Below are 12,342 nucleotides of genomic sequence, written 5' to 3'. Positions count from 1 at the left end.
CAGCTTCCAACTTGCTCACAATCGGGTCTTCCTGTCCTCAGTGAGTTTGCAGTCCCCTAGGAAAGCCGAGATGCACGCCCACCACAGGCAGGGAGTTGGGGTTCCCGGGCAGTGAGTGCCTTTGGAGGTCAGGAAAGGGATCTGAACCTGAGAATTGATGGGAATCCTCCCCCGCCCCCGCTCATCATTTAATTACATCATTTTCCGCTGTCGCCTTTCGGGCCTGGACCCAGCTTCTGCTCACGGGCAGGTCAGGATGCCACCGCACGGAGACGAGGAAGGGAAATCCAGGAGCCCAGCTAGAACCCTTTTCTAAAGTGGAAAAGCCCTGGGTGGGGAGGGGGGAGAAAGCCGCAGAGACCGATGGAAACAGTAAAGCGGGAACCGTCCCCAACACAGTGACCACTCCGCCAGCTCCGAGCCGGCCGCCCCCGCGGGAGGCGCGCGCGGACTCAGGAGCCCTGCGGGGCGCGCGGCTCCGAGCGGGAGGCGGGGAGGAGCGGGCGGCGGCGGCAGTGCGCCCGCGGGGAGGGTCGGTGGCGCAGCCCGTCCCCGCAGCCGCCCGCGCACACAGCCAGCCAGCAGCTCGCCAGCGGGACGCGGCGCCCGGAGCCCCGGCAGCGCCCTCCCGCCCGCTCCGCCCGCGACTTCAGTTCGGCTCCACCCCCGCGTGGCGGCGGCGGCGGCTCCGTCCGAACCGCGCTCGGCTCCAGCCCCGCCTGGGCGAGCGGCCGCCACCTGCCCGGCGCCGCCTCCGCCCGCCCCGCCGCTGCCCAACTTGGATGGAGTTGGGGTCCTGAGCGCCCGCCTCCCCAGCCGGCCCGCGTGGAGCCCGCGTGGAGCCCGCCGCCACCTCCGCTCCGGGACCCGCGCCGCCGCGCTCCGCTCCGCGATGGGAAAAGTTGGCGCCGGCGGCTGCTCGGCCGGGCTGAGCGCGCTCCTCGCGGGCGCGGGGCTCTTGGTCTTCTGCGCCCCGGGCGCCTGCGGCGGCGCCGCCTGCTGCCCCCAGCTGCCCCCCGGCTCCGGCCCGCGCTGGGTGCCGACCCCAGGGGGCTCCCGTCACCAGGGCCCGCGCGGCCGGGCTCCTGCCACGCCCCCGCCCCTCCTGGGGCGCCCCCTCTTCGCCGTGGCCCCCGGAGACCGAGCGCTGTCCCTGGAGCGGCTCCGGGACCCCGGGACGCCCGGGGCGGTCGCTCCCCGCTCCGGCCGGAGGAGACGGAGCGGAGCGGAGCGGGAGAAGGCGGACCCAGGAGAGGGCTGGGGGAGAAGCCCCCGAGGAGTTCTGCGGGACGGAGGGCAGCCGGAGCCCGGGACTCCGGAGCGGGACCCGGACAAAGCCACCCGCTTCCGGATGGAGGAGCTGAGACTGACCAGCACCACGTTCGCCCTGACCGGCGACTCGGCGCACAACCAGGCGATGGTCCACTGGTCTGGCCACAACAGCAGCGTGAGTAGAAGGGGACTGAGGGCACAGCGGGGGCGAAAGAAGGAAAGGGTTAAAATCGGCTGTGTGATCTGATGGTGAATTTGGAGAATGGGGTTTCTGGACTGAAAAGATGCTGCAAACTAGTCTTGCCTGCCCCCCCCCCACCCCCCCCCACCCCCTCGCCTCGGGAGTTCATGTTTTCATGTTACCTACAGGGAGTTCCCCCCTTTCACTCCCCCCTCCCCCTTCCCACCACAACCATCAGAGTCCTCTCCATGCCCCAAACAAAGGTTTACACAGAGCAGGCAAGTCCGTTTCCTGCTTCTCTGGCCGCACTGGTGTAGTAGGATGGATCTGAAGAGCAGGCAGCGGGGCTTAAATAAAGTATTCTGCATGTGGTGGTGAAAGGGTTAACTCTCCAGGCAGGCAGGCATTCCCTCAAGTGACTTTCCCTTTACTTGCTAGACTTACGGATGAGCGCAAATAAGATCAATCCGACTTTATTGGAGGGTTTTTTTTTCTTTTATTTTTATGCAGAGCTCCTTAGCCCCCGTTTCCCCCCAACAAGGGAAGAGAAGTGCAGTGGGTAGATAAGGTGGTGTCTGTTTCTGGGGACCCCGTGGGTGCACGTTTCAGGAGGGGAACCCCCAGCATCTTCTCACAGCACCAGCCAGTGTGTTTGGAGAGCTGGGGCTTTCCAGCCTGTGAATGGGTGGTTGTTTTCTTGGCAAAACCAGTTCCAGGAAGATCAGATATATCCCAGTGACAACAACTCCCTGTTCTCTCCCATCGCCTGACCTCCTCTGGGGAAGAGCACAAATAAAGACTGAGCTCCTCCCACCCCCGCCTTATGAAGGGTGGGAGAGGGGTTCCTGGGTTCCAGGAGGCTGACACTGGGGGGAGTGAAAGTCCATGAGTATTGGTCCAGTCCCTGAAGGTTTTCGATTTTTGGAAAAGCCTGTCTGTCTGGAATCCCAGGTAGCGATTCCCGTTGGAGCTGCACCTGGAAACCTCAATGAGCTGGAATAGTAAAGAGCCAGCTGAAAAGGATGTAAAAGTGTGGAAACTTCTCTAGGCTGCCATTAAGCAGACAAGAAGCTCATAAAAGCCAAGGATGAGTAAAATGAAAAGAAATAAATCAAAGTTTCAGCTTCCATCCGGTTAGTGAGATTGTAGTAATTGTAATATGCACAGCCTATGCGCCCGATACCTTTCAAAATGTTTTCAGTTGTGATGTAATTGCCAGAAACCTTCCCAGGGAAGTGCCAATTTAGTGAGTTGTGCTCATCGTCGGCTTTTTAATGAAAGTTGGGAACATTTTAAAATAATAGTCTGTCATTATGGAGTCCTTGGGTACACACATATAAATTGTATTAAGGCAAATCATGATAAATAGCATTTCATATTGATGTCTCTGTTCTGAGAGCGTCAGCAGGGTATTCCTACAATTTAGCCTTCATGACTGAGGCTGTGGTTTTTACATGGTTTGCAGGACTGGTTTAATCAAATAATTGAAGCTGAATCCTTTTCGTTCAAGCTCCGGAGACCCTTGCCCTCCTTCCTTACCTTAACTATCATATCTTTCAAACCATAACCACTAAAATTAATCACCCAGTTTGAACTTGAATCTTAAACTAATTGAATAACTTTCGCACTGCTTTAAGTGATTAGCTCAAAGCTTCTGGCTTTAAGGGGAGATTTTAAACACATCAAACGTATTACATCTGTTGTATCAAGGAGTAAAGGACTTCGGATTCAAAATATTTCTGGCTTTTAATGTAATTCGAGCTATAAAATATCACTCACCCATTAGACCTCTACCTTAGTTTGTCTCTTGGAAGATCTTGGAAAGAGCGAGAAAAGAAGAGTACATCTTTGGCAAATTTTAAACTCCATTTAAGAAATGGTGCCAGGCATTGCCAGCCTTTTTTTTTTTTTTTTTTTTAATGGTGCTTATAAGCCCAGCAGGGCTTATTAGGGTCAGGACTTGGATGGGAGACACGCAGGAAAGTCTGAGACAATGTAGGAAACAATCAGAATGGTATATGTCAGAGGTTTGAGTACTCAAATCATGTTAACTAATGAGTTTTCTCCTCTCTTAAGCCTCTTTTTCTTGTAAGGACACCTTCTCCCTGCCCTCTCCTTCTTGCCTGCTTGAACACCAATTGGTTTGGGGGGGTGTTTTTTTGGTGTGTATGTACAGATGGTGGAGAAGGAGACATAATCTGTATCTAAGTCCTCCAAAACAAAGTTGGCCCAGATTCACAGGTGAGACAAAGTTTTAAATATTTTTTCAAGGGAAGAAAGGCAGAAAGAAACTGCCCCCTCCCAACTTTATGACATCAAAAGCAGTGGAGACCTGAGTTCGAGTTCTTGTTTGTGTTTTACATAAGAGGGTATTGTGATTGTCAAGTGCAGTACACCTGTTTGGCACGCTCATCTCAGCACTTTCCCCCTAGAGCCGTGGTTGGCAAACTGTGGCTCTCGAGCCACATGCGGCTCTTTGGCCCCTTGAGTGTGGCTCTTCCTAAGCCTTAGGAGTACCCTAATTAAGTACTCCTATATGTACCAACCTATATAGTTTAAGTTTAAAAAATTTGGCTCTCAAAAGAAATTTCAATTGTTGTACTGTTGATATTTGGCTCTGTTGACTAATGAGTTTGCCGATCACTGCTCTTTACTCTAGAAAACAGATTCTTAAAAATATCTCCATCAACAGCTTCTAAACATCATCCAACCGCCACCCCCTCCCATCCCCCATAGGGCCTAGAGCAGTGGTTCTCAACCTTGGCTGCACATTAGAATCACCTGGGAATCTTTTTAAAATCCTGATTTCTGGGCCTCATCCTCCGGAAATTCTGTTTCTTTGTTGTGGGGTGGGGCCATAACATTAGTAAGAAAGAAACAGAATTTCCGGAGGATGAAGCCCAGAAATCAGGATTTTAAAAAGATTCCCAGGTGATTCTAATGTGCAGCCAAGGTTGAGAACCACTGCTCTAGAGCTATAGCTAGAATCCACTACCTAAACCTGAAGAGAACATAGGGACTCTCATTTTTTTTTTAATTTGTCTTCCCCTGTAGTCTCCCACCCCCCAATCCATTCAGGGCCACAGGCAATACACATCCTAGGAATTCATCTCACCTTCAGCTAAAAGCCTTTATAAGTGGGGCTTCTGATGACAAGAATACCTGCATGGGAGGTGTAAATGTATGGTAATTATAGGCTGCCTGTCAGACTCCTGGGGAATTCTGGATGGTTCTCTCACCTCCTTTCCGCCCCCTCCAGCTGTTGGACTTGTGGAGTTGGGTAAAGACAGGGCTGTTTTGCCTCATCCTGGGTGTGATGTGATTCCTCTGCAGTCTAGCTTGATGGGAACTGTTTGCTAGAGTTGGTGGAACACCTGGGGGGGATTTTCTGGCATGAAAGGTGCTGGGTATGAATCATTTGTCATGAGCTTGGTGTCATAAGCAAGAACATATTGTTGCTACCCTGCTCATCCCAGGCATGCTGTGCCCTGATCTAAATTTATACAGCATCCTTAGTTTGTTCAAATATATACATATTTGTCTATGTATGTATGTGTGATGGGGCATGTGTTTATTCCTTATTTCCAAAAAAATTTCAAAGTGCCACACTCATTAATCCTTATAAAGTCCTTGTTAGGTAATAGGTAGGTGGCAAGTGTTAATATCTCTTTCATATTTTTATGCTGGAGTCAATTTAAATATTTCAATTCACCGCCGTGTCCCCTCCTTACTGGAAACAGTGTTATAAGATTTGTTAACAGAAGCTTTTACTTGACATATTTGGCCATTATGGAATCTTTAATGCTGCATTTCTCATCGATCATGAGAGCCTGGTTGACTCCCATGTACCTATTTCCTTCAGTTGTCCTAGGACTTGACATTTACCATCCACCCTATTGAATAAACTGAGTTGAGTCCCATCTTGGGTCAGGCCTTTAGGTAGGTGCTTTGCATTCCATCATCATCTCACTTAAGTTTGACAAAAATGTGTTATTAGTAGATGTTATTCCCGTTACATAGAGGAGGAAACTGAGGCTTCCTTAGGCTAAAGGACCTGCCTAAAGGATACAAAAGGTCCGTGGCAAAGCCAGGGACCAACACCCAATGTGATCTGTCTCCAAAAACCCCATGGAATGGCTTGTCTTAAAGACAGTAAGGGGGGGGGGGGCAATAGGGGAGGGGAGGGAGAATAAGGAGGGGACATCTATAATACTCTCCATAATAAAGATAAGTTTTAAAAAAAAGTTTAAAAAAGTTCTTAAGGTAGGACAGAAAAATTCAGACATTTTGGAGTCTGTATTTTCAATAATCCTATCTCAGATGGATTTCAGATGGTGGTGGAGGAGGCATAGTCTTAGCTCGAAGTTCCAGGTACTTGTAGAAAAGCAGGGACTGTAAAATGTGCCTGTCACATCACACTCTTTACCTTAAGTAGTGGTTTGGTTGTTCTCTTATCCACCCACCTCTTCATCTTTGGTGAGACATGGGATCTGCAACTGGTGATTCATTAAGCACGAGGTAGCTTGCCTTCCTTCAGTGATCAGATGATCAGATCTGGTGTTCTTTTCAGGAACAAATTCCTTTTCTAAGTTAATTACATACCTGACTTTATACAGAGGTTAGAAATAAACACTTGATTTGATTATACATTTTGACATAGATTTCTCTCTAAAGATTTTAAAAAAGATTTTAGCTTTTTCTAGAAGCCCACAACCATCCCTTCTCTGATCAGTGCTCTGTGCTATTAATGAATGTTACTGTGGTGTGACATGGATGGCAGTGGGTTTGGAAGCAGACAGATTTGCATTTGAATGCTAGCTCTCCTGCTTACCAGCACTTTGCCTTGAGCAAGACACTTAAGTTCTTTGAGCTTCAGTTTCCTTAACTAAAATATGGGGAGAGAACATCTTCTGCAGCTTTTTTTTCCCCTGAAGACTTGACTTGTACATGAAGTGGCTGATACATAATAAGTGCTTAATAAATACTAGTTTATATGTTAGTTATAGAAATAATTCTCTACTGGGGATGAAGAATTCTAGATTATAGTCCCGACTATAGCAGAGATTACTAATGTAGTAGCAGCTTGTTAAAATGGTGTGGTCTCAATTTTGTCCCTTATACAATGGTACTAACAGACTAGAGTACCACTGAAATCCCTTACAGGTTAAACTTAATTTAATAGTTTGTTCAGGTTGTAGGGATTGTGCACCTACTACATTTAAGTGAAGTGCACTAGTAGTGTTGGATGTAGAAATGAAATAATAGTGACCCATACCCTTGACCTGTCAGTAAGCAAGCCTTTTATTTCATACTAGAGGCCCGGTGCACGAAATTCGTACATGGGCGGGGGCGTACCTCAGCCTGGCCTGCGCCCTCTTGCAGTCTGGGATCCATCGTTCCTTATCGCCTCTCTGCCTGCTGCTCCTTACCACTCGGCCCGCTGCTCCTTAGCGCTGCCTTAGAGGCTCTAATCACCACCTTTGCGCTCCCCAGCTGTGAGCCTGGCTTCTGGCTGAGCGGTGCTCCCCCTGTGGGAGAGCACTGACCACCAGGGGGCAGCTCCTGCATTGAGTGTCTGCCCCCTAGTATTCAGTGTGCATCATAGCGCCTGGTTGTTCAGGCTTTTATTATATAGATGATTCTTCCTTTTCCTATGGCTCATATACATATCTCTTTATAGGAAATCTAGTCACTTGAGATCCAAACAGGTATTCATTTCAATGTGAATTTGCAGCAAAACCATTTATTGGGTTTATTGTATCATAACTTTATATTAAGGAACTTGCTATCTCTGGACAAAGAATTGCTTAATATGAAATTAAAAAGTAAACTCCCATTAAAATATTTAATTGGGTTTTCTAGAGTAAATTGACATGAATATTGACTCTGGGAACTATATCCACATCCTTTTTCGGGAGGGACCCCAGGAAAAGACTAGGGTACAAATGCTAATGGAATTTTATTATTTAAGAGAATAATAATTGCATACATTTAAAGAGATAATGACTGTGTGGCAGCATTATGCTAAGTGGGGTACACAAATTATTTCGTTCTAATTTTGCAAATATGTGTTGAGTCCTAATATTTGTCAGGCAAAGATAATAGGGACATAGGTGGAAAGATGAAAAGAAATAACGCCTGCCCTCATAGAACTTTCTGTCTTGGACCTAAAGAATCCGGTGAAGAGGCAGCAGAAGAGCAGTGTATTCTGAGGGTGTAACATGCTGTGGAAGTTCAGGGGCAGGACGATGTCTTCTGAGTGGGGTGGTCTTCAGGCTTCATTACAGAGCTGGTGCTTTTACTGAGCCCCAAAACATAAAGAAAATTTTAATTAAGAGATGGAGATTAGACAAGGATATTTTTACCTGAATGGCTGGTGTGTATAAAGGTTGAGAGTAGAGATATAAAAATTCCTATCTGTATCCAGGAAATTAACCTATGTTAAATGTAAACTATGCTTAACTCAAGTTTTAATCTTTTTTTATTGTTGTTGTCAATCCTCACCTGAGGATTTTTTCCATTGATTTTTTTACGGAGAGTGAAAGAGGGAGGGAAAGACAGAAACACCAATGTGAGAGAGACATAATCAATTGGTTGCCTCCTTCACAAGCCCTGACTAGGGCCTGTGCTGGGGTGGAGCCTGCATCAAGTTTTAATCTTAGAAATAGTCATTAAAATATGCTTTAAGCAAAGAGTATATACATCCATGTTCTAGTGAGTATGGTATATTCCAAGCCTTAAAGAAAATAAAAATTTATATGACCACTTAAAGACATGACTGCATTTGTTTGCACATTAAATCTCAGCTGGAATCACCATTGTTTCTTTTTTTACCTTGACATTGTGTACACACACTTTTTATAAAAGGACGTTTTTATTTAAATTCTTGGTTAGAAATATTACTGGCCAGATTGCGGGAGGGTAAATTAATTTGGCTCCCTGCCAGCTTATGTGAAGTCACTACCCTTATGTAAAACTAGAGGCCTGGTGCATACATTCGTGCACCGGTGGGGTCCCTCAGCTTGGCCATGGAGGCGGGAGAGGCTTGTGCCACTGCAGCTGCGCTTGCCAGCCGTGAGCCTAGCCTCTGGTGCCCGTAGGTCAGCTGAGTGGCACTTCCGCTGTGGGAGAGCACGGACCACCAGGGAGCAGCTCCTGCGTTGAGCATCTGCCCCCTGGTGGTCAATGCATATCATAGCACCCGGTCAACCAGCCATTAGGTCATTCGGTTGTTTGGTCGCTTAGGCTTTTATATACTAGTATATAGATAGTTGTTCTGTCTTTGTGTGTGTCTCAGTTTACTGGCTAGAAAGTATAGAGAATGTATCCGTGTGTCCCAGAGGGGAAACCAGTCAAACAATGTGGCCAAAGTGGCCCAAAGGGATGGCAGTGAAGAGACATGGTCGGCATGAGGTAAAGCCAGGCCTCATGGAGGTATCATGGTTACTCTTGAGAAGTGCCCACTCTACTCAGTCATGACGGACAAAGCTGTCAAGCCATTGGCAGGAAACAAAGATGGAATCTGACACAACAGTATGGTGATTACCAGGTGGAAAGGGGGTGGGGCAGGTAGAAGAGGGTCACCATATGTGTTCCACTGCTAATGGACTTCAGAGATCAGATTACTTATGACCCGGCTCATTACAGCAAGGGATTGGGGGAAGAAAGGGGAGTAGCACCTTTTCCTCTTTAATTGTTTTATGCAGATGAAATCTCATTTACATAACTTGTCTCAGTCAAGGGAACCTCGAATATCAGTGTTTGAGAGCAGTGGTAGTCAAACTAAAGGGGTCTCTGTTGATACTACTGGATTTATTTTTTTTTGCTCAAGGATTATAATTGAGTTCCCAGATATGGCCTTTTCCATTTCTTCTATTTTTAAAAACATATATTTTATTGATTTTTTACAGAGAGGAAGGGAGAGGGATAGAGAGAGTCAGAAACATCGATGAGAGAGAAACATCCATCAGCTGCCTCCTGCACACCCCCTACTGGGTATGTGCCCACAACCAAGGTACAGGCCCTTGACCGGAATTGAATCTTGAGTCCACAGGCCGATGCTGTATCCACTGAGCAAAACTGGTTAGGGCTTCTTCTATCTTTTGAGAGTGGGATGGGGGAAGGGAGCAAAGGAGAGTTGAGTGAATGCTAGGGATAGTTCTCTGTAGCCAGATAAGATACAGTGATTATAAGAGAAGTCCCTCTTAGCAATAGTAACATAAATAACCACCCATTTAGTAAACAGCTTCCCTGGAAGTACATTCTAGAGCATCACCGCATTATATCACTTCATCCTCACACCAGGCTTACAAACTCTAGGTATCGCTCTTCCTCCTCTAACGCTGTGGAAGTCCAGGCTTAGGCACTTTCCCAAGGCCGCCCCACTAGAAGGTGGCAGAGCTGGAATTTCATTTGTGCTCTTCCTGGTTCCAAAGCTTCTTCTTTTTGACCGTGTTGTACCTCTGTAAGAGTATCTTTCTGAGTTTCTTTAGAGAGAACTCCGCTGGTCACTGCAGAAGTGTGGTAGGGGAACTTGGCAGGAGGTCCCCAGCTTAGGGCTTTCCCCCTCACGTGGCCTGGATCTCAGGCCACTGACCTGATACACTTTACTGGGTAAAAAGCTGCTCCAGCCCTAACGTCTGTCTTTCCCCAGGAGTGGGACACCTGGGGTTGTTAATGAGGGTTGCCTTGTTCTCCTGGGAGGATGTGTGGGATATGCCCTTTGGTTTCTCCCTGCTGGCTAATGACCCTGGTGTGACAGTGTGGACAGCTTGTACAGTTTTTAAAGAAAGTGCTAATAAGAAACCTGCGATCAGACAACCACCTCATCATGTTGTGCCCTGGAGCCAATGGATTGATGCCTCCAGTCATCTTCCTGTAACCAGAGCAGCAGGGCTATTGAGACACAAAATTGTGGGTCATCCTTCTGCTCCAAGGCCTATGGGCAGTGTGGTTAAAAGTGAAAGGTCTTCTCCTTATTCATCACTTCCAGCGTGCACTCTTAGGTTTAAATGTCAACTCCTCCTGTGTGATAATTTGTCACTCCCAACATGCACTCTTGATTCGAATCATTAAAGAGGAGCAAGGCTATTTCAGGCCTGGTTGTCATTCTGCGTAGGACCTGTCTGCAGCCCTGTTTATCCTGACTTGCATTTTGCTGAATTGTTGGAGGAATTCTTATCTGAGCAGCTATGGACTCTGTCACTAGGCACCTAGGGCCACATATCCCACAGTGTGTCCTCTCGGGACCTGCTTTTGAGTCTGTTGATCGGGACTAGTAGTCTTTATGCTTTATAAACTCCCTGGGAGATTACTAGGGACAGGGAAGCGTGAAAATCTTTCCCCTGAGGTTCCTGTGTGAGTTTCGGTGCCCATGAACCCCTTCCATTGTCGGCACAATGTCATGTCAATGTGCTTGATTTCCCCAAGATAAAGGCTGAAGCCCCACACCCTGCATTAGTGTCTCAATAGAAACAGTGGCCCCAATGGTGAAGAGCCATGGAAACCTCCATGGAGGAAGCAGGATGATTGCATGGAGCAGTACATGGTCCCCCGAGGAGAGGGAGATGATGCCTCTCTGCCAGATGGTGACGTTTCTATCCCTGAATATATTCCAGGCAATTACTTTTCCTGACTATCCGTATGCCCATGGGAAAGGCATGTCTTAGGTGGCTACAAGAGTGCATTATTTTACATATAACATAACGTTAGTGCTTGGTTTCAGTTTCCACTCGAGAATAGACTAGATATGTGAACTTGGGCAATTAACTTTATAACTTGGTGCCTTAGTTCCCCTCATCTGTAGGCTGGGAATTATAATGGTATACTTTCTGTATGGTTTCTTGATGGTTAAAGGAGACAATAGATATAAATATGCTTAAAGGGCTAGCTATCATCATCATTATTATTGTTATTTTTGTTAGTTTGTTTATATTTCTGTTAGTAATAATAATGCTAAAGTATGGCCTGCTAAATGATATTTGTAATGTGTTACTTATGATATTGCTTCCATTTCTGCATTTATGGTCTTTCATTCCAGTTTCATTTTCTTATAATGAGGGCTGGGACCCTGTCTTGCTCTTTTTGGCATCTCTCTCATCATCTCTAGCTATTTGCACATAATACTTGTCATAGCGTTCTGGATCCAATTTCCAGTGTGTGTGTGGGGAGGACTGGGGGGTGTCCCCACACCAACAAGCAATTCTCAGACACCAGCTAGTATCCTGCAATTTAACTCAATTCTTACACTATCTACCCAGAGATAGCTTCAGATTCCATGGGCTGAGAGCATAGTCTTTCAGGGGCCAGTTGCTAACCCAGGTCACCGCCTGTGCTTCTGATGGATTGTCTGTTGAGGGGAGGTTCCCACAACCCCTTCTGTGGGTTTAATTAATTTACTACAGCTGTTCACAGAACTCTGAGAAATATTTTACGTACTAGATTATCAGGTGATTATACAAGGATATAACTCAGGCATGCCCAGATGGAAGAGGCGCCTAGGGCAAGGATGGGGAAGAGGCGAGGAGCTTCCATGCTCTCTGCGTTGGCATTCTTCCCCAATTGCTACAACCCATGTGTCCTTTTGGACTCTTACAGAGGCTTTATTATATAGTCATGAGTGATTGAACCATTGGCCATTGGCCATCAATTTAACCCCCAGCCCCTCTCTTCTTCCTGGAGGTCCAGGGGGTGGGACTGAGAGGTTCCAACCTTCCAATCACCTGGTTGGTTCTCCTGGTTACCAGTCCCCATCTTAAAGTACATTCCAAAAAGTCACTTCATTAACATAACAAAAGAAACCCTGTTCACTTTTATCATAGGCAATACCAAGGGTCTTAGGAGCTCTGTGCCAGAAGGGGACTAAGACCAAATACATATTTCTTAATATT

The 12,342-nt window shown here is 47.0% G+C and overlaps 1 protein-coding gene across 4 annotated transcripts in view; it reads left to right on the top strand.

Moving 5' to 3' along the window:
* Positions 1–511: 511 nt before the first annotated feature.
* The window catches only part of SORCS1 (sortilin related VPS10 domain containing receptor 1), a 463,918-nt gene continuing 452,087 nt past the window's right edge, over positions 512–12,342 (top strand). For all 4 annotated transcript variants that reach the window (XM_059661339.1, XM_059661340.1, XM_059661338.1 and 1 more), the window contains exon 1: positions 512–1,447. In XM_059661339.1, the coding sequence (XP_059517322.1) occupies positions 893–1,447 (555 nt within the window). In that variant the 5' untranslated portion in view covers positions 512–892. The remainder of the gene's footprint in view (positions 1,448–12,342) is intronic.

Source organism: Myotis daubentonii, chromosome 13, assembly GCF_963259705.1.
Source record: "Myotis daubentonii chromosome 13, mMyoDau2.1, whole genome shotgun sequence".
Taxonomy (NCBI): Eukaryota; Metazoa; Chordata; class Mammalia; order Chiroptera; family Vespertilionidae; genus Myotis; species Myotis daubentonii.
This window is presented reverse-complemented; position numbering and strand designations above follow the sequence as displayed.